This window comes from Anomaloglossus baeobatrachus, chromosome 6 (assembly GCF_048569485.1).
Source record: "Anomaloglossus baeobatrachus isolate aAnoBae1 chromosome 6, aAnoBae1.hap1, whole genome shotgun sequence".
Taxonomy (NCBI): domain Eukaryota; kingdom Metazoa; phylum Chordata; class Amphibia; order Anura; family Aromobatidae; genus Anomaloglossus; species Anomaloglossus baeobatrachus.
Genome location: NC_134358.1, coordinates 10,003,893 through 10,026,068, shown reverse-complemented (window position 1 = coordinate 10,026,068; position 22,176 = coordinate 10,003,893). Strand labels below are relative to the sequence as shown.

Sequence of the window (22,176 nt, the reverse complement as noted above, 5' to 3'; positions counted from 1 at the left end):
ATTGTGCCCACATCTTGCCCATATACTGCCATATTGTGCCCGCAGCCTTTACTATAGGTGGCTCTGGCTTCTGCTTTCTTCCCAGATGTTGATGAATGCGCTGCTCTGGCGCCCCCTTGTGGACTGTACGCTAATTGCACGAATACGATTGGATCTTTTCTGTGTCGCTGTGTTCGGGGTTTCCTGAGAGGAGCGAGCGTGTGTGAGGGTGAGGGGATCCGAATATCCTATAATATACATTACTACAGGGAATTATCTGCAGTGATCCGGCAACTGAGGATTCATCTCTGCTCCGTACCTCACCTGTGCGAGAGTGGGGGATACAGTCTATTGCTACCTGTTATCAGCCAATTCAGGCCATGGAGAGGCTGAAGAGCGGGCAGGGGGCAAGTAACGGGAGGTTATGTTTAGTGATCAGCGAATATATTTGTCTCTATTCACTTGTAGAGGAGGCGCGGGGCTGTTGTAGGGAGGCGCGGGGCTGTTGTAGGGAGGCGCGGGGCTGTTGTAGAGGAGGCGCGGGGCTGTTGTAGGGAGGCGCGGGGCTGTTGTAAGGGAGGCGCGGGGCTGTTGTAAGGGAGGCGCGGGGCTGTTGTAGGGAGGTGTGGGGCTGTTGTAGGGGAGGCGCGGGGCTGTTGTAAGGGAGGCGCGGGGCTGTTGTAGGGGAGGCGCGGGGCTGTTGTAAGGGAGGCGCGGGGCTGTTGTAAGGGAGGCGCGGGGCTGTTGTAAGGGAGGTGCGGGGCTGTTGTAGGGGAGGCGTGGGGCTGTTGTAGGGAAGGTGCGGGGCTGTTGTAGGGGAGGCGCGGGGCTGTTGTAGGGGAGGCGCGGGGCTGTTGTAGGGGAGGCGCGGAGCTGTTGTAGAGGAGGTGCGGGACTGTTGTAGGGGAGGCGCGGGGCTGTTGTAGGGGAGGCGCGGGGCTGTTGTAGGGGAGGCGCGGGGCTCTTGTAGGGGAGGCGTGGGGCTGTTGTAGGGAGGCGCGGGGCTGTTGTAGGGGAGGTGCGGGGCTGTTGTAGGGGAGGCGTGGGGCTGTTGTAGGGAGGTGCGGGGCTGTTGTAGGGGAGGTGCGGGGCTGTTGTATGGGAGGCGCGGGGCTGTTTTAAAGGTGGTGTGGGGCTGTTGTAGAGGAGGCTCGGGGCTGTTGTATAGGAGGCTCGGGGCTGTGGTAGAGGAGGCGCGGGGCTGTGGTAGGGGAGGCGCGGGGCTGTTGTATGGGAGGCGTGGGGCTGTTGTAGGGGAGGTGCGGGTCTGTTGTAGGAAAGGCATGGGGCTGTTGTAGGGGAGGCGCGGGGCTGTTGTAAGGGAGGCGCGGGGCTGTTGTAGGGGAGGCGCGGGGCTGTTGTAGGGGAGGCGCGGGGCTGTTGTAGGGGAGGCGCGGGGCTGTTCTAGGGGAGGCGCGGGGCTGTTGTAGGGGAGGCGCGGGGCTGTTGTAGAGGAGGCGCGGGGCTGTTGTAGGGAGGCGCGGGGCTGTTGTAGGGGAGGCGCGGGGCTGTTGTAGGGGAGGCGCGGGGCTGTTGTAGAGGAGGCGCGGGGCTGTTGTAGGGAAGGCGCGGGGCTGTTGTAGGGGAGGCGCGGGGCTGTTGTAGAGGAGGCGCGGGGCTGTTGTAGGGAAGGCGCGGGGCTGTTGTAGGGGAGGCGCGGGACTGTTGTAGGGGAGGCGCGGGGCTGTTGTAGAGGAGGCGCGGGGCTGTTGTAGGGAGGCGCGGGGCTGTTGTAGGGGAGGCGCGGGACTGTTGTAGGGGAGGCGCGGGGCTGTTGTAGAGGAGGCGCGGGGCTGTTGTAGGGAGGCGCGGGGCTGTTCTAGGGGAGGCGCGGGGCTGTTGTAGGGGAGGTGTGGGGCTGTTGTAGGGGAGGCGCGGGGCTGTTGTAGGGGAGGCGCGGGGCTGTTGTAGAGGAGGCGCGTGGCTGTTGTAGGGAAGGTGCGGGGCTGTTGTAGGGGAGGCGCGGGACTGTTGTAGGGGAGGCGCGTGGCTGTTGTAGGGAAGGTGCGGGGCTGTTGTAAAGGTGGTGTGGGGCTGTTGTAGAGGAGGCTCGGGGCTGTTGTATAGGAGGCTCGGGGCTGTGGTAGAGGAGGCGCGGGGCTGTGGTAGGGGAGGCGCGGGGCTGTTGTATGGGAGGCGTGGGGCTGTTGTAGGGGAGGTGCGGGTCTGTTGTAGGAAAGGCATGGGGCTGTTGTAGGGGAGGCGCGGGGCTGTTGTAAGGGAGGCGCGGGGCTGTTGTAGGGGAGGCGCGGGGCTGTTGTAGGGGAGGCGCGGGGCTGTTGTAGGGGAGGCGCGGGGCTGTTCTAGGGGAGGCGCGGGGCTGTTGTAGGGGAGGCGCGGGGCTGTTGTAGAGGAGGCGCGGGGCTGTTGTAGGGAGGCGCGGGGCTGTTGTAGGGGAGGCGCGGGGCTGTTGTAGGGGAGGCGCGGGGCTGTTGTAGAGGAGACGCGGGGCTGTTGTAGGGAAGGCGCGGGGCTGTTGTAGGGGAGGCGCGGGGCTGTTGTAGAGGAGGCGCGGGGCTGTTGTAGGGAAGGCGCGGGGCTGTTGTAGGGGAGGCGCGGGACTGTTGTAGGGGAGGCGCGGGGCTGTTGTAGAGGAGGCGCGGGGCTGTTGTAGGGAGGCGCGGGGCTGTTGTAGGGGAGGCGCGGGACTGTTGTAGGGGAGGCGCGGGGCTGTTGTAGAGGAGGCGCGGGGCTGTTGTAGGGAGGCGCGGGGCTGTTCTAGGGGAGGCGCGGGGCTGTTGTAGGGGAGGTGTGGGGCTGTTGTAGGGGAGGCGCGGGGCTGTTGTAGGGGAGGCGCGGGGCTGTTGTAGAGGAGGCGCGTGGCTGTTGTAGGGAAGGTGCGGGGCTGTTGTAGGGGAGGCGCGGGACTGTTGTAGGGGAGGCGCGGTGCTGTTGTAGGGGAGGCGCGGGGCTGTTGTAGGGGAGGCGCGGGGCTGTTGTAGGGGAGGCGCGGGGCTGTTGTAGAGGAGGCGCGGGGCTGTTGTAGGGAGGCGCGGGGCTGTTGTAGGGGAGGCGCGGGGCTGTTGTAGGGGAGGCGCGAGGCTGTTGTAGAGGAGGCACGGGGCTGTTGTAGGGAAGGCGCGGGGCTGTTGTAGGGGAGGCGCGGGACTGTTGTAGGGGAGGCGCGGGGCTGTTGTAGGGGAGGCGCGGGGCTGTTGTATGGGAGGCGCGGGGCTGTTGTAAAGGTGGTGTGGGGCTGTTGTAGAGGAGGCTCGGGGCTGTTGTATAGGAGGCTCGGGGCTGTGGTAGAGAAGGCGCGGGGCTGTGGTAGGGGAGGCGCGGGGCTGTTGTATGGGAGGCGTGGGGCTGTTGTAGGGGAGGTGCGGGTCTGTTGTAGGAAAGGCATGGGGCTGTTGTAGGGGAGGCGCGGGGCTGTTGTAAGGGAGGTGCGGGGCTGTTGTAGGGGAGGCGCGGGGCTGTTCTAGGGGAGGCGCGGGGCTGTTGTAGGGGAGGCGCGGGGCTGTTGTAGAGGAGGCGCGGGGCTGTTGTAGGGAGGCGCGGGGCTGTTGTAGGGGAGGCGCGGGGTTGTTGTAGGGGAGGCGCGGGGCTGTTGTAGAGGAGGCGCGGGGCTGTTGTAGGGGAGGCGCGGGGCTGTTGTAGAGGAGGCGCGGGGCTGTTGTAGGGGAGGCTCGGGGCTGTTGTATAGGAGGCTCGGGGCTGTGGTAGAGGAGGCGCGGGGCTGTGGTAGGGGAGGCGCGGGGCTGTTGTATGGGAGGCGTGGGGCTGTTGTAGGGGAGGTGCGGGTCTGTTGTAGGAAAGGCATGGGGCTGTTGTAGGGGAGGCGCGGGGCTGTTGTAAGGGAGGTGCGGGGCTGTTGTAGGGGAGGCGCGGGGCTGTTCTAGGGGAGGCGCGGGGCTGTTGTAGGGGAGGCGCGGGGCTGTTGTAGAGGAGGCGCGGGGCTGTTGTAGGGAGGCGCGGGGCTGTTGTAGGGGAGGCGCGGGGCTGTTGTAGGGGAGGCGCGGGGCTGTTCTAGGGGAGGCGCGGGGCTGTTGTAGGGGAGGCGCGGGGCTGTTGTAGAGGAGGCGCGGGGCTGTTGTAGGGGAGGCGCGGGGCTGTTGTAGGGGAGGCGCGGGGCTGTTCTAGGGGAGGCGCGGGGCTGTTGTAGGGGAGGCGCGGGGCTGTTGTAGAGGAGGCGCGGGGCTGTTGTAGGGAGGCGCGGGGCTGTTGTAGGGGAGGCGCGGGGCTGTTGTAGGGGAGGCGCGGGGCTGTTGTAGAGGAGGCGCGGGGCTGTTGTAGGGAAGGCGCGGGGCTGTTGTAGGGGAGGCGCGGGACTGTTGTAGGGGAGGCGCGGGGCTGTTGTAGGGGAGGCGCGGGGCTGTTGTAGGGGAGGAGCGGGGCTCTTGTAGGGGAGGCGCTGGGCTGTTGTAGGGAGGCGCGGGGCTGTTGTAGGGGAGGTGCGGGACTGTTGTAGGGGAGGCGTGGGGCTGTTGTAGGGAGGTGCGGGGCTGTTGTAGGGGAGGTGCGGGGCTGTTGTATGGGAGGCGCGGGGCTGTTGTAAAGGTGGTGTGGGGCTGTTGTAGAGGAGGCTCGGGGCTGTTGTATAGGAGGCTCGGGGCTGTGGTAGAGGAGGCGCGGGGCTGTGGTAGGGGAGGCGCGGGGCTGTTGTATGGGAGGCGCGGGGCTGTTGTATGGGAGGCGCGGGGCTGTTGTATGGGAGGTGCGGGTCTGTTGTAGGAAAGGCATGGGGCTGTTGTAGGGGAGGCGCGGGGCTGTTGTAAGGGAGGTGCGGGGCTGTTGTAGGGGAGGCGCGGGGCTGTTGTAGGGGAGGCGCGGGGCTGTTGTAGGGGAGGCGCGGGGCTGTTGTAGGGGAGGCGCGGGGCTGTTGTAGGGGAGGCGCGGGGCTGTTGTAGGGAGGTGCGGGGCTGTTGTAGGGAAGCGCGGGGCTGTTGTAGGGAAGCGCGGGGCTGTTGTAGGGAAGCGCGGGGCTGTTGTAGGGGAGGCGCGGGGCTGTTGTAGGGGAGGCGCGGGGCTGTTGTAGGGAAGCGCGGGGCTGTTGTAGGGGAGGCGCGGGGCTGTTGTAGGGGAGGCGCGGGGCTGTTGTAGGGGAGGCGCGGGGCTGTTGTAGGGGAGGCGCGGGGCTGTTGTAAGGGAGGCGCGGGGCTGTTGTAGGGGAGGCGCGGGGCTGTTGTAGGGGAGGCGCGGGGCTGTTGTAGGGGAGGCGCGGGGCTGTTGTAGGGGAGGCGCGGGGCTGTTGTAGGGGAGGCGCATAGGGTAATATATGGGGTAGATGTCAGCTGTTATTTGCCAAAAATCGCAGCTGCCATCAAGCCCTGGGTTGGTAATGGAGAGATGTCCATAAGACCCCCCTACCCCCCTCATTAGCAACCATGTAAGAAAAAAAAACACAAACACAAAAATTCTTTCAGCAATTTAAACAAACACTCTTTTTCACCAATTTATTAACCCCCAAAACACCCCCTCAGGTCCGAAGTAATCCACATGATGTCCCATGACAATTCCAGCTCTGCTACATCCAGAAGCTGCAGTGAATACATAAACAATTACTGCAGCTCCTGGGACACGCTGAGGACAGCGGGGGACCCGGCAATAAGAAGCGGTGATGTCAGTCAGGTCAACGAAGTTCACAGCCGGGTTCTCATGGTACGAAATGTGACCGCCGGTGAACCTGCTGCCAAATTGCTGGACTGCATGATTCTGGAACATGGCACCACCAATCTCCAGACTTCACACTTGGGAGCTCCCCCTCTGCCCTCAGTGAACTCCGCTGAACCAGCTGCCAACTATTACCGGACAGTTGGATTGCGGGACACGGCCGCACAGCAGCCCAACAATCCGGCAGCAGTTTCAATTAATTTTGAACTCCAGTGACCTGTCTGCCGGATTACCGGACTGTCAGATTGCAGACATGGCAGCACAGCAATCCGACAGTCTGGTAGCTGTGAGGGATGTTCACCTTAAAGGAGCCTTTAGGGTTCCTGGAGTTCCCAGCTGTTGTTACACCTGCAGGCTGTGAACTCTGATAAGGCTCCCTTAAAGTTACTGGGTTGAAAGCTGCCACGAGACTGTGAACTCTGGTAACCTAAAAGGTTATCGATGCTTACAGCCACCAGGTCTCCCGGCAGCTGTGAGGCCCAAACACCTGAAAGGAGTCTTTAAGGGATCCTTTAAGCTTTCTGGAGTTCACAGCTGTTGGGACATCTGGAGGCGGTGAACTCTTACTAGAGGTCCTGCCCCCAATGTGATTACTGAGCAGTAGGTGATGGAACGAGTTACTGCCCCCATGGGGATCACTGATCAGTAGATGATGGGACGTTACTGCCCTCATGGGGATCACTGATCAGTAGATGATGGGACATTACTGCCCTCATGGGGATCACTGATCAGTAGATGATGGGATGTTACTGCCCCCATGGGGATCACTGATCAGTAGATGATGGGATGTTACTGCCCTCATGGGGATCACTGATCAGTAGATGATGGGACGTTACTGCCCCCATGGGGATCACTGATCAGTAGATGATGGGACGTTACTGCCCTCATGGGGATCACTAATCTGTAGGTGATGGGACATTACTGCCCTCATGGGGATCACTAATCAGTAGATGATGGGACGTTACTGCCCCCATGGGGATCACTGATCAGTAGATGATGGGACATTACTGCCCCCATGGGGATCACTGATCAGTAGATGATGGGACGTTACTGCCCTCATGGGGATCACTGATCAGTAGATGATGGGACATTACTGCCCCCATGGGGATCACTGATCAGTAGATGATGGGACGTTATTGCCCTCATGGGGATCACTGATCAGTAGATGATGGGACGTTACTGCCCTCATGGGGATCACTGATCAGTAGATGATGGGACATTACTGCCCCGATGGGGATCACTGATCAGTAGATGATGGGACGTTATTGCCCTCATGGGGATCACTGATCAGTAGATGATGGGACGTTACTGCCCCCATGGGGATCACTGATCAGTAGATGATGGGACGTTACTGCCCTCATGGGGATCACTGATCAGTAGATGATGGGACATTACTGCCCTCATGGGGATCACTGATCAGTAGATGATGGGACGTTATTGTCCTCATGGGGATCACTGATCAGTAGATGATGGGACGTTACTGCCCCCATGGGGATCACTGATCAGTAGATGATGGGACATTACTGCCCCCATGGGGATCACTGATCAGTAGATGATGGGACATTACTGCCCTCATGGGGATCACTGATCAGTAGATGATGGGACATTACTGCCCCCATGGGAATCACTGATCAGTAGATGATGGGATGTTACTGCCCTCATGGGGATCACTGATCAGTAGATGATGGGACATTACTGCCCCCATGGGGATCACTGATCAGTAGATGATGGGACGTTACTGCCCCCATGGGGATCACTGATCAGTAGATGATGGGACATTACTGCCCCCATGGGGATCACTGATCATTAGATGATGGGACGTTACTGCCCTCATGGGGATCACTGATCAGTAGATGATGGGATGTTACTGCCCTCATGGGGATCACTAATCAGTAGATGATGGGACGTTACTGCCCTCATGGGGATCACTGATCAGTAGATGATGGGATGTTACTGCCCTCATGGGGATCACTAATCAGTAGATGATGGGACATTACTGCCCTCATGGGGATCACTGATCAGTAGATGATGGGACGTTACTGCCCCCATGGGGATCACTGATCAGTAGATGATGGGATGTTACTGCCCTCATGGGGATCACTGATCAGTAGATGATGGGACATTACTGCCCCCATGGGGATCACTGATCAGTAGATGATGGGACATTACTGCCCTCATGGGGATCACTGATCAGTAGATGATGGGACATTACTGCCCTCATGGGGATCACTGATCAATAGATGATGGGACATTACTGCCCTCATGGGGATCACTGATCAGTAGATGATGGGATGTTACTGCCCTCATGGGGATCACTGATCAGTAGATGATGGGACATTACTGCCCTCATGGGGATCACTGATCAGTAGATGATGGGACGTTACTGCCCCCATGGGGATCACTGATCAGTAGATGATGGGACGTTACTGCCCCCATGGGGATTATTGAGCAGACTGTTTTCTGGTTCTTTCCAGATGTGGATGAATGCCAGGTGTCAGAGATAGCCGGGCTCCAGGCCTGCCCTCCGCACTCCACCTGCCTGAACACCATCGGATCCTTCAGCTGCAGCTGTGACCAGGGCTTTGTCTTTGGCTTGGACGGTAAACGTTGTGTCGGTGAGTGCGGAGCTTGTGATAATCTAGAGCAAAAGCCCCACTCTCCATCCTCCTCACCTTACACGTTATTGTGCTGGTGGAGGATAGACTTTCCTTTACTAGTTAGTATTAATAATGTGGAAGGGTCATGATGACCTGAGCTGGTGCCGGGTACTATATGGTCCCACTATCCTCCTATGACATAGGGATTGTCATGAGAGAAGAATGCATAAATAAGGTCCCAACACTACTGAAGGTGACCATCAGAATGCCCCATGAAGGATGTGAAATGATGTATATAACCGTCATGTCGTTGTCGGGACAGATGTGGACGAGTGTGCTTTTGAAGATGGCTGCCGTCGTGAGTTGGGGAACCTTTGTGTGAACACTGATGGGAGTTACCGCTGCAGCTGCCAGGCAGGATTCCAGGAATCAGGACTCTCCTGCACAGGTGAGTGATCAATGGACCAATGAGGGTCAGAGGAAATCCATCGTCTGCAGGACACTGACTTCATGTGGTCAGGTTGTGGCCCAACTCAGATGGACATCCCTTTTCTCTAACCCATACATTAGGACTGCTCACTCCCCGGTCTTGTACAACCAACATGTGGACCGCCGGGATACGACTGTCCAGTATGCCCCTTTAACTCCCAGGATTTGTGTCTATTCTCTTAGATGTGGACGAATGTAAGGACAGCCTTCATATCTGTTCTGGGATTGGGGTTTGTGAGAATGTGGTGGGGAGTTACCGCTGTGGCTGTCAGGCTGGTTTTCGAGGCAATGGAACCCACTGTGAAGGTTGGTGCCAGATATTTAGTAATTATTTCCATCATTCGGACAATCGTTCTAGGGAGCACAGTCACTCCGAGACTATCATGGTGTTTCCCCTACAGATGAGAATGAGTGCGTTTCGGGGAGACACGGATGTGACACTAATGCCCACTGCGGTAACGTCATCGGCTCCTACTTCTGCAAGTGCTACCATGGATTCAATGGAGACGGCTACAGCTGCTTCGGTGAGAACTGGAGAACACCGGTGTGACCTTTGAGTTATGAGCGTTGTTTACCATGATGGCGACTTCCATGTCCTCCATGATTTTCCATCATCTCAGTGATCTTCTGGGAAGAGGAGATTGCTCTGGACCCCCCTCACCCCCGTATACTTGGCCCTCGCTAAATATAAATCACAATCAACTATTTCTGTATCAGATATCATAACTTGAGGTTGGTGATGAAGTCAACTCTAGAAGCTTCTCACCTCTGACATCACAAGCCGAATCTCACGTGGGCTCCTCTTCACCCTCCACCTCTTCGTGGCTCTTGGTGCCCAATTAAATCCCTAGTGCAAAGTCCTGAGATATCCAAACACAACTCACAGACCTCAGAAACATGCTTCCCATTAACACAGGACCCTTCCAATGTGGGCCATGGGGTAATGTAAAAAGGTGATGAGCCCAATAATTAACTCTCATAAAGTGAAACCAATGGTTTCCACACTCAAAAAATGTATTGTACTAAGAAAAGCATGATTTCCTAGATATGGCCACACTCAAAGTCTCCATGACCCGCGGCCTAGGTGTTCTCTATGAATTTGGGGACATGATTAGTGGGTTCTTCTTTTAGGCTTCTAATGTCCCAGATGTATGTTCTACAGATTGTGGATCACTCTCGCCTTCCAAGTCATTTGACCAGAGACATTCACCTCACATTATTAGTTATGAACCACTCAGCTGTTTTCGAGCCTGCCATATCGACTCCTACACCAATCCACCATTTTGCTCTCCGTTGCTGTCCTGCCTCACCTCCTTCTGCTTTGTACAATGACTTCACCTCATATTTCATCCTCATAGGTTTATTGCTTCGGTCCTTGACTTGTGCATATTCCTTTACGTACTAGATATTGATGAATGCTCTGTGGATAACGGCTTCTGCGAGCAGCTGTGCGTGAACCAGCCGGGCAGCTTCCAGTGCCAGTGCCACCAGGGGCATCGTCTCCTGCAGAATGCAAAGCACTGTACAGGTGATGACCCTACAGATGACTACATTGTGTTCTTCAGTTGGGTGGTGGTTATCATCGATCTCACATTTCACAATGTTTTTTTCATAGATTTTGATGAGTGTCAGACTGAGAATGGGAAGTGCCAGCAGATGTGTAGAAACACAGAGGGATCCTACCAGTGCCTGTGCCGGAAGGGATTCCAGCTACACGTGGATCAACGCCAGTGCGTGGGTAAGAGAGCGGCTTATATCCAGAGGAATGATCCGGCCATACCCCAACCACAGACAGAAGAAGGAGGGAACCCAGAGAATAACTGGGACATAACATCGGCACAGACTCTGGACTGGAGGGCGCAGGTTGGTGTCGGCCATTTTTGGGGTCTCTTCTTACTCGTATCATTTCATTATCCTCAGATATTGACGAGTGTAAGATTGATAACGGAGGCTGCTCACACTCCTGCAATAACACTGATGGGGGGTTCATCTGTCTGTGCCCTCCTCACCAGGCGCTGGCCAAGAATCAGAGGACCTGCATTAGTGAGTATGAAACATCCATCCAGTGGTCTGTGTCAAAGCGGGACTGTACCACAACCAATCCCTGCCATTGCACCACCAGCCCCTCCATACCCTGCGCCATCATCTGGTCATTACACCACCAGACCCTCTATACCCTGCGCCATCATCTGGTCATTACACCACCAGCCCCTCCATACCCTGCACCATCATCCAGTCATTACACCACCAGCCCCTCCATACCCTGCCCCATCATCTGGACATTACACCACCAGCCCCTCCATACCCTGCGCCATCATCCGGTCATTACACCACCAGCCCCTCCATACCCTGCACCATCATCCGGACATTACACCACCAGCCCCTCCATACCTTGCACCATCATCCGGACATTAAACCACCAGACCCTCCATACCCTGCACCATCATCCGGACATTACACCACCAGCCCCTCCATACCCTGCGCCATCATCTGGTCATTACACCACCAGACCCTCCATACCCTGCGCCATCATCTGGTCATTACACCACCAGACCCTCCATACCCTGCACCATCATCCGGACATTACACCACCAGACCCTCCATACCCTGCACCATCATCCGGACATTACACCACCAGCCCCTCCATACCCTGCGCCATCATCTGGTCATTACACCACCAGACCCTCTATACCCTGCGCCATCATCTGGTCATTACACCACCAGACCCTCCATACCCTGCACCATCATCCGGACATTACACCACCAGCCCCTCCATACCCTGCGCCATCATCCGGTCATTACACCACCAGACCCTCCATACCCTGCGCCATCATCCGGTCATTACACCACCAGCCCCTCCATACCCTGCGCCATCATCCGGTCATTACACCACCAGCCCCTCCATACCCTGCGCCATCATCCGGTCATTACACCACCAGCCCCTCCATACCCTGCGCCATCATCCGGTCATTACACCACCAGCCCCTCCATACCCTGCGCCATCATCCGGACATTACACCACCAGCCCCTCCATACCCTGCACCATCATCCGGACATTACACCACCAGACCCTCCATACCCTGCACCATCATCCGGACATTACACCACCAGCCCCTCCATACCCTGCACCATCATCCAGTCATTACACCACCAGCCCCTCCATACCCTGCACCATCATCCGGTCATTACACCACCAGCCCCTCCATACCCTGCACCATCATCCGGTCATTACACCACCAGACCCTCCATACCCTGCACCATCATCCGGTCATTACACCACCAGACCCTCCATACCCTGCACCATCATCCGGTCATTACACCACCAGCCCCTCCATACCCTGCGCCATCATCCGGTCATTACACCACCAGACCCTCCATACCCTGCGCCATCATCCGGACATTACACTACCAGACCCTCCATACCCTGCGCCATCATCCGGTCATTACACCACCAGACCCTCCATACCCTGCGCCATCATCCAGTCATTACACCACCAGACCCTCCATACCCTGCGCCATCATCCGGTCATTACACCACCAGACCCTCCATACCCTGCACCATCATCCGGACATTACACCACCAGCCCCTCCATACCCTGCACCATCATCCGGACATTACACCACCAGCCCCTCCATACCCTGCACCATCATCCGGACATTACACCACCAGCCCCTCCATACCCTGCACCATCATCCGGACATTACACCACCAGCCCCTCCATACCCTGCACCATCATCCGGACATTACACCACCAGCCCCTCCATACCCTGCACCATCATCCGGACATTACACCACCAGCCCCTCCATACCCTGCGCCATCATCTGGTCATTACACCACCAGACCCTCTATACCCTGCGCCATCATCTGGTCATTACACCACCAGACCCTCCATACCCTGCACCATCATCCGGACATTACACCACCAGCCCCTCCATACCCTGCACCATCATCCGGACATTACACCACCAGCCCCTCCATACCCTGCCCCATCATCCGGTCATTACACCACCAGACCCTCTATACCCTGCGCCATCATCCGGTCATTACACCACCAGACCCTCCATACCCTGCGCCATCATCCGGACAGTACACCACCAACTCCTCCATACCCTGCGCCATCATCCGGTCATTACACCACCAGACCCTCCATACCCTGCGCCATCATCCGGTCATTACACTACCAGACCCTCCATACCCTGCGCCATCATCCGGTCATTACACCACCAGACCCTCCATACCCTGCGCCATCATCCGGTCATTACACCACCAGACCCTCCATACCCTGCGCCATCATCCGGACATTACACCACCAGACCCTCCATACCCTGCGCCATCATCCGGTCATTACACCACCAGACCCTCCATACCCTGCCCCATCATCCGGTCATTACACCACCAGACCCTCTATACCCTGCGCCATCATCCGGTCATTACACCACCAGACCCTCCATACCCTGCGCCATCATCTGGACATTACACCACCAGCCCCTCCATACCCTGCACCATCATCCGGTCATTACACCACCAGACCCTCCATACCCTGCACCATCATCCGGTCATTACACCACCAGCCCCTCCATACCCTGCGCCATCATCCGGACATTACACCACCAACTCCTCCATACCCTGCGCCATCATCCGGACATTATGTGACGCCCCTGGACTATCAGGTCGTCACAGGGTATTGCACAATCTGCCCTCCCGTGCAGTATCCACATCCTTCTTGGTTATGGGTCCCCAACTACATGGTGTTGCCTACATCAGCTAATCAAATCCTAGGTACACTCTGCACCACACCCACCAGACACACCAGTGGACGGTCTGAGTGGAATAGAGTCGCCCACTTGGGGGGTTGGATAGGGGAGGTCAGGAGTGTCAGGAGAGAGGAGAAGTGTGTTGGAAGTGAAGGAGAGAGGAGGTCAGGAGCCGGGCTCTTAGGAAGGTATCTAGGTAGCAGACGGTGGTCTGGGCCTAGAGGAGCTGGACCCCCGGTCACAGGGGATCGTGACAAGGGGCTTGGATCTGTCGAGGAGGACAGCCGGCGGCCTTGCACCATCACCGGGCTGGGACCAGGGCACAATGGGGTACGTGGACACTAGGTCAGGGAGTAGCTTCAGGCAACCTGACAATTTACCCGACGAGAATGGAGCCTTCAAGATCCGCTCTCCACCCGCTCCAAAATCGGGGTACTAGCGCAATGTGGGTAATTGGACTTTCCACAAATATGGTCCAGAAAATCCCAAGCGTGAACCCTGAGAGCAAGCTCCCACACTTAGCCACACTGGGGAGCGGGACCCGAATAGTTCCATACTACCGGGACCAACAGAGAAGTTAACTAAGTGCCATGAGCAAGGTCACGGATCACCAGGCAACACCATCGGCCCCTCTATACCCTGCGCCATCATCCGGTCATTACACCACCAGCCCCTCCATACCCTGCCCCATCATCCGGTCATTACACCACCAGCCCCTCCAGACTTTTTGTGACCAGCAGATGATTACTTTTTCATTCTTGCAGACATTACCTCATGTGAGATGGATAATGGCGGTTGTCAGCAGCGGTGCAGTGATCGGCTGGAGGGCGGCTTTGAGTGCAGCTGTCGGGCTGGATATAGGCTTGGTGGTGATGGAAAGACGTGTGATGGTGAGAGCGGGAAAAAATCTGGAAAAGTAAAACCTAACTGGCCTCGTAGCTGTCAGGCAGCCCCATCACACTTATGTACTGTATTAGTTTCTATTTGTGCCCACACTACAGCCGTATAATAGTAGCACAATACTTGTATAATGATGGCAAAACAGTAATACCGTGTTTCCCCGAAAATAAGACCTAGCAGGAGTTTTCAGGGAGGCTTAAATATAAGACATCCCCTGAAAATAAGACCTAGCCACGGTCAATAATGAAGTGTCATGCAGCGGTAAAAACGTTAAAGGCACTGCAGGACACTTCATTATAGACAGCGGACACCCCTAAGGAAAGAAGAGAGAAGACCCTCCATCATACTCACCAGACGCCGACCAGAAGCAGACATACACATCAGATCACATATACACGCACACTACAGATTGTATACACACACTCACCACATCCAGCGATATCGCTTGCTTCTCGGCGCATGTAAGGACCTGCGATGCTGTGCACTGAGCTTCCAGGACCTGTATCACATGACCAGAAGCACGTGGTATGTCCGGATGTTGTGAGTGTGTGTGTGCGATTGTACTGGTATGTGCAATATTGTGCGATATTGTGAGTGTATGCGATCGGATTTGTGAGTGTATGCTGTTTGATGTGCGAGTGTGTGCTCTAATGTGTGAGTGTTGGCAGGAGACAGAGGAGGACGGTGTGCAGCACAGCTGCCTGGAGCGCCCACCGGAGGTCACAGGGAGGAATGATGTGAAATCTGATGTGTGTGTGTGTGTATATGCTATCTGATGTGTGAGTGTCAGTCAGACGCAGGGGAGCACAGCTGCTGGGAGATCACAGGGAGGAATGATGTGAAATCTGATGTGTGTGTGTGTGTATATGCTATCTGATGTGTGAGTGTCAGTCAGACGCAGGGGAGCACAGCTGCTGGGAGATCACAGGGAGGAATGATGTGAAATCTGATGTGTGTGTGTGTGTATATGCTATCTGATGTGTGAGTGTCAGTCAGACGCAGGGGAGCACAGCTGCTGGGAGATCACAGGGAGGAATGATGTGGAGTGTGGTGTGTGTGTGTGTGTGTGTGTGTGTGTGTATGTATATGCTATCTGATGTGTGAGTGTCAGTCAGACGCAGGGGAGCACAGCTGCTGGGAGATCACAGGGAGGAATGATGTGGAATGTGGTGGGTGTGTGTGTATATGCTATCTGATGTGTGAGTGTCAGTCAGACGCAGGGCAGCACAGCTGCTGGGAGATCACAGGGAGGAATGATGTGGAATGTGGTGGGTGTGTGTGTATATGCTATCTGATGTGTGAGTGTCAGTCAGACGCAGGGGAGCACAGCTGCTGGGAGATCACAGGGAGGAATGATGTGGAATGTGGTGGGTGTGTGTGTATATGCTATCTGATGTGTGAGTGTCAGTCAGACGCAGGGGAGCACAGCTGCTGGGAGATCACAGGGAGGAATGATGTGGAATGTGGTGGGTGTGTGTGTATATGCTATCTGATGTGTGAGTGTCAGTCAGACGCAGGGCAGCACAGCTGCTGGGAGATCACAGGGAGGAATGATGTGGAATGTGGTGGGTGTGTGTGTATATGCTATCTGATGTGTGAGTGTCAGTCAGACGCAGGGGAGCACAGCTGCTGGGAGATCACAGGGAGGAATGATGTGGAGTGTGGTGGGTGTGTGTGTATATGCTATCTGATGTGTGAGTGTCAGTCAGACGCAGGGGAGCACAGCTGCTGGGAGATCACAGGGAGGAATGATGTGGAATGTGGTGGGTGTGTGTGTGTGTGTATATGCTATCTGATGTGTGAGTGTCAGTCAGATGCAGGGGAGCACAGCTGCTGGGAGATCACAGGGAGGAATGATGTGGAATGTGGTGGGTGTGTGTGTATATGCTATCTGATGTGTGAGTGTCAGTCAGACGCAGGGGAGCACAGCTGCTGGGAGATCACAGGGAGGAATGATGTGGAGTGTGGTGTGTGTGTGCGTGTGTGTGTGTGTGTGTGTGTGTGTGTGTATATGCTATCTGATATGTGAGTGTCAGTCAGATCCAGGGGAGCACAGCTGCTGGGAGATCACAGGGAGGAATGATGTGGAATGTGGTGTCTGTGTGTGTGTGTGTGTGTGTGTGTGTGTGTGTGTGTGTGTGTGTGTGTGTATATGCTATCTGATGTGTGAGTGTCAGTCAGATGCAGGGGAGCACAGCTGCTGGGAGATCACAGGGAGGAATGATGTGGAATGTGGTGGGTGTGTGTGTGCGTGTGTGTGTGTGTGTGTGTATATGCTATCTGATGTGTGAGTGTCAGTCAGATGCAGGGGAGCACAGCTGCTGGGAGATCACAGGGAGGAATGATGTGGAATGTGGTGTGTGTGTGTGTGTGTGTGTGTGTCTGCAGATCTTGGCGACACCGGCTTCTTCACATGAGCTTTCTATAATAGTGCCGGTATAGAGTGGTGGTGCAGCCACCACATGCATCGATCCTCGTGGTCGCCTTCACCCGTCTTCTCTGTATTCCCAGATGTGGACGAGTGTGCGGACTTCACCCGTGGAGGGTGTCAGCAGACCTGCGAGAACGTTTTGGGCTCCTATAACTGCAGCTGTTACTCGGGGTTCACCATCCGCACTGACGACCCCACAAAGTGCCAACGTAAGGAGACAGAAGTGATGGGAGCGCGGTGCCGACGCCTCCTGTCCACTCATTTCCATGTGTTAGTGCATACTGCGCCTCCTCCATACGCCTTCCATCATGGAAACTGTCCCAACAATAAGGTGACATGACTGGAAAGGGTTAAACAGCCATTTCCGTCACTAATTTGCTGCTTTTGCTGTATTTCTAGCTGTGTGTGACCCGCCGTGCCAGAACTACGGTGTGTGTGTGGCCCCTGACGTGTGCGAGTGCCCTGCAGGCTACCCGGGGCCAGGCTGTTCAGGTAGGTGGCCATTATTGTTATATTATCTGTATGCACCGCTCGCACACGTTACTTCACATTGTATCATCACTTATGACTGGTCACAAAAGCCGCTACTTACAGGTGTAGGTGTTGCAGGCGGGGGCCGCTGCCGCTTCTGGGGCAGCTCGGATCCGGGTTTGCTGCTGCGGCTCGAGTGGTGACCAGACCCGGGCTCGCACGGCCGTCCGTCCTCACAACCGTCGTGAAGGGGGAAGATATTTACAGGGGATTTGATGTGTCGGTGACGCCACCCATGGGTTGCGGTGAGGGATGGTGGCACCGCCGCTGCTTGGTGATGGGGCACCCGGGGCTGATAGAATGGGGCAGCAAGGTGGGATCCCTTCCACGGGTAGGGGAGGTGTAGTCCCGGGGCCCGTGGTCGGTACACGGGAGTACTGGCTGCTGTAGGTGGTGTGCCGGGTTAGACCGGGGGTCAATGGTGTACTCAAAGTTCAGTAATCACACACAAGTCCAGTGGTAAACCAAGTTGCCAGTGACCGGCTGCCGTTGGAGGGGGTCCCACACCCGGGTGTAGTGAACAGGTGTCCCTTCCTCCTGCACTCTGTATTTGTTTCTTCTGCCGGACGACTCCGCATGGAACGGGGAAGTCCACTCCCGGTGCTGTGTGTGTTTGGGAGCTGTGGCCGTGAAAACTGACTTGTGGGATTTCCGTGGGTTCTGACGGACACCCTATCCCCCGCGTTGGGCTTCTGTTTTGCTCGCTGGGCTTCTGGAAGGCAAGGCCTGAAACCTTGACCACTGCTGGTTGATTAACAAGGGGCATGCAACCTTCCTCGTCCTAGGGTCCAGGCACCCCGTCTGTGCATGGCCGCTGGACCGGATTCCCGCTGTCGGCACCGGCGGGCTACAACCCTGCCCGGGTCCACTTAAGGTCTCCCGCGAGTGGATCTCCGTCACCTGTGGCCCTGTTCACTGTCTGCCACCTAGTCAGGTAGTCCAAGGGCCCCTACCCCTGACTACACTTCACTGTCAGTTCCGACTACTACACACTACTTGACTTCACTCCAACTCGACTCTGCCTCCAACTTGAACTGACTGATGTGTTCCTGCCTCTGACACCTCAGGACCCCTAGGTGGGCGTTCTCATCCGCCTTGTCCCGCCCACTGGTGTGTCCTTATTATCATGAGGGGGTGACTAGGCTTTAATGGCTGTGTGTTCTACCTGAGTGTGGGTTTTTGGGTGGTTACAAGGAGGATGGACTCTTTTGTGACAACCTGGTTTTGCCAGGCGTCACATAGGCACCATGCCTTAGTCAGGAAGTAGCCACAGCCAAACTACACCCCAGCTCAGTCCGGATAGATACAGCTGAGACCCCAGGAGTCACCGCAGAGACCCCAGTAGTCACAGCAGGACTCCACCCCAGCTGTTTCCGGATAAATACAGCAGAGACATCAGGAGTCACAGTTACAGGTGTAGGCACCATGCCTTAGTCAGTAAATAGCCACAGCCAAACTACACCCCAGCCCTGTCCAGAGAGATACAGCTGAGACCCCAGGAGTCACAGTGGAGACCCCAGTAGTCTCACCAGACCTCCGTTCCAGCCCTGTCTGGAGAGATACAGCTGAGACCCCAGGAGTCACAGTGGAGACCCCCGTAGTCTCACCAGACCTCCGTCCCAACCCTGTCCGAAGAGATACAGCTGAGACCCCAGGAGTCACAGTGGAGACCCCAGTAGTCTCACCAGACCTCCGTTCTAGCCCTGTCTGGAGAGATACAGCTGAGACCCCAGGAGTCACAGTAGAGACCCCAGTAGTCTCACCAGACCTCTGTTCCAGCTCTGTCCGGATAGATACAGCAGAGACCCCAGTAGTCACAGCAGCCGCTACTTACAGGTGTAGGTACCATACCTTAGTCAGTAAATAGCCACAGCCAAACTACACCCCAGCCCTGTCCAGAGAGATACAGCTGAGACCCCAGGAGTCACAGTGGAGACCCCAGTAGTCTCACCAGAGCTCCGTCCCAACCCTGTCCAGAGAGATATAGCTGAGACCCCAGGAGTCACAGCGGAGACCCCAGTAGTCACAGCAGCCACTACACCCCAGCCCAGTCCGGATAGATACAGCAGAGACCCCAGGAGTCACAGCAGGACTCCACCCCAGCCCAGTCCGGATTAGGTACAGCAGAGACCCCAGTAGTCACAGCAGGACTCCACTTCAGCCCAGTCCGGATAGAATTGTGACGCCCTGACAAAATCAGGGTGTCACAGAAGACTGCACCCCTCTTCCAGGTGCAGGATTCTCTCCTCTTTGGTCCTCCATCACAATCCCCATCCAGGTGCACAACACCAGCCAGCAAAGCCTAGTCAACCCCCATGACAATAGGGACACACCAGTGGGCAGGACCAAGCGGATGGTGACGCCCACCTAGGGGTTATGAGGTGTTATGGGAGGGGCCAGAGATACACAGACGGTCAGTGAGACAGAGAGCGAGGGTCGTGAAGAGCGGAGTGTGAAGTGACAGGGTAGTCAGGGGTTGGAGCTCCTGGACTACCTGACTACTAACAAACTGACTAGGTGGCAGTCGGCAGACAGGGCCACAGGAGATGGAGATCCGGTCGCGGGGACCTTAAGTGGACTGGGGCAGGGTTGTAGCCCGCCGGTACCGACAGCGGGAATTCAGACTGGAACCGTGCACGACAGGGTACCTGGACCCTAGAGCAAGGACAGCTTTACGCACCTTACTGATTGACCAGCCGGGGACAAGATTTCAGGTCTTGTCCCACAGGAGGCCCAGATATAGGAAGACGGAAGCCCAATGAGGGGGATAGGGCTCCGCAATTGCCTGCTAAGATCCCACGGGTCAGTTCTCGATGGCCACAGCTCCCAACACACAGTATCACTGGGAGTGGACTTCCCTGTTTCACGCGGAGTAGTTAACAAAAAGGACACAAACACTAAGTGCAGGAGGAAGGGACCCCTGTTTGCTGTACCAGGGTGCAGGATCCGAACACAACCGAGGTCACCGGTCACTGGTAATTTGGTTTACCATTGGACTCTGTGTGAATTTATTCAGGAATTGAGAGTACACCGGTACCATCCAGTCCAACCCTACAGACTGCACCCCGTCACACCATGCCACGTGCACCCGGGTCCCAGGACTACACCTCCCCTACCAGTGGAGGGGATAACATCCAGCTGCCCCACGCCATCAGCCCCGGGCACTACCTCCAGCGGCAGTGGCGGTGTCACCAAAATCACCGCACACCACGGGTGGCGTCACTGACAGACCTTCCTTTTAGATATATATATATATATATATATATAGATATAAAATAATCCCCCTTTTCACTTGCGGGCGACGGACGGGTGCTCAGGCCCGGGTCCGGCTTCCCCTCGAGCCACCGCCACGACCCCGGATCTGAGCATCTCGAGCAGCCCCCTGCCGTGGTCTGGCCCCTGCCTGCAACGACTACAACTGAAACCCCAGGAGTCACAGCAGGACTCCATCTCTATAGCCCTCCACCCAAGTAATTGTCGCAGGCGAAGGAGGGGACGCTGCGCTCACCCACTGCTCGGGTCCGGCTGCTGCTGCTGCTCGCTCGGTCGGTGGCTCGAGCGGTGGGCCGGATCCCGGGGACTCGAGCGGCGCTCCTCGCCCGTGAGTGAAAGGGGTGGTTTGGTTTAGGGATATTGTCCGTGACGCCACCCACGGTTGTGGTGAGGTTGTGACACCACCGCTGCTCTGTACGGGGATCCCGGGAGCGATGACAGGGAGCAGCTTGGATGTTGTTTTTCCCCTCCGTGGGTAGGGGGGTTGGTTGTCCCGGGGCCCGGTGTGGGAGGAATGGCAGGCGGGTTACGGGGCCTGGTGAGGTGCAGGGTCGCAGGGGCAGCGTGGTGCAGCACGGCACGGTGGTACTCACTCAGCCAATGATGAATGCAAAGTCGCCGGTAAAACAAACGGCTGGGTGGACGGGTCCCACAGGCGGCTGCGGTGTTTTTCCCCTGAACCCAGGTTGGTAATGTAAGTCCTTTCCTGCACCTTCCGTACACTCCTCCTGCGCTCCGGTTTCCAGCTGGCTCCCCGGTTCGGTACCGGTGGGCCACCGCCCAGCCCCTGCTACCTACGGTTCCACCAGACTGTCTTCCCGTTCCCTGCAGACGGCCACTACCGTCTGCCTGACTGCTGCACGAGGGCCATAGGCTCCAACCTAGGCCCCAGTCTGCGTCTGCCTCTCTGCAGACCTCCTCTCTCTTCCTCTGCCTGGACTTCACTGCGTTGTTTCCTGCCTCAGACCAGCCAGACTCCTCGGTGGGCGTCTCCATCTGCCTGACTCCGCCCACCTGGTGTGTCTGTCTGAACCCGAGGGAGGAAATCAGGTCTCACTGGTGATGTCTGCTGTGAACTGCTGGGGGTGGGGGGGTGTTGTTGCAGTACCTGTGACGACCTGGCTTTGTCCAGGGCGCCACATAATCACAGCAGACCTCGCTCCTACCCCACTCCTAATAGTTACACCATAACCCCCCATAGTCTCACCAGGACTCCCTCCCACCCCACCTCCAACAGCTTTGTCAGAACCCCCAATTATCACATAGGGAGTCTCCAACTGTAATAACTATAATGGATAATTTATAGGTGATAAAGCTTGTATTGTATCACACGGTGATCAGCAACAAGTGCAGAGGAAAACAATCAAGTCCATAAACACACAGTGAAGATATCAAATGAAGCCGAAGCGAGATGCAGAGCAGTATACAATGGTTAGAAAACAAATGCAGAGCAGTTTCTAGTGTCCAGAACAGTCCCGTGCTCTGCTACTGCATCAATTCACTGGTGGAAGCAACAGAGCAGTTAATTAAGCAAGCCAGCTTATGTGTCAGCAAGGCAGGTCAGGCTAGAGCTGCATCAGGGGCTCGATATCAGCAGAAGGTGGCAG

The 22,176-nt window shown here is 56.7% G+C and overlaps 1 protein-coding gene across 2 annotated transcripts in view; it reads left to right on the top strand.

Annotated features, from left to right (window-relative positions):
• Positions 1-22,176, top strand: part of LOC142243802 (uncharacterized) — a 47,266-nt gene that overhangs the window by 5,587 nt on the left and 19,503 nt on the right. For both annotated transcript variants that reach the window (XM_075316005.1, XM_075316006.1), the window contains exons 3-13: positions 86-208; positions 8,067-8,207; positions 8,512-8,637; positions 8,862-8,984; positions 9,080-9,202; positions 10,084-10,206; positions 10,294-10,416; positions 10,599-10,721; positions 14,199-14,324; positions 16,846-16,974; positions 17,165-17,257. In XM_075316005.1, the coding sequence (XP_075172120.1) occupies positions 86-208; positions 8,067-8,207; positions 8,512-8,637; positions 8,862-8,984; positions 9,080-9,202; positions 10,084-10,206; positions 10,294-10,416; positions 10,599-10,721; positions 14,199-14,324; positions 16,846-16,974; positions 17,165-17,257 (1,353 nt within the window). The remainder of the gene's footprint in view (positions 1-85; positions 209-8,066; positions 8,208-8,511; positions 8,638-8,861; positions 8,985-9,079; positions 9,203-10,083; positions 10,207-10,293; positions 10,417-10,598; positions 10,722-14,198; positions 14,325-16,845; positions 16,975-17,164; positions 17,258-22,176) is intronic.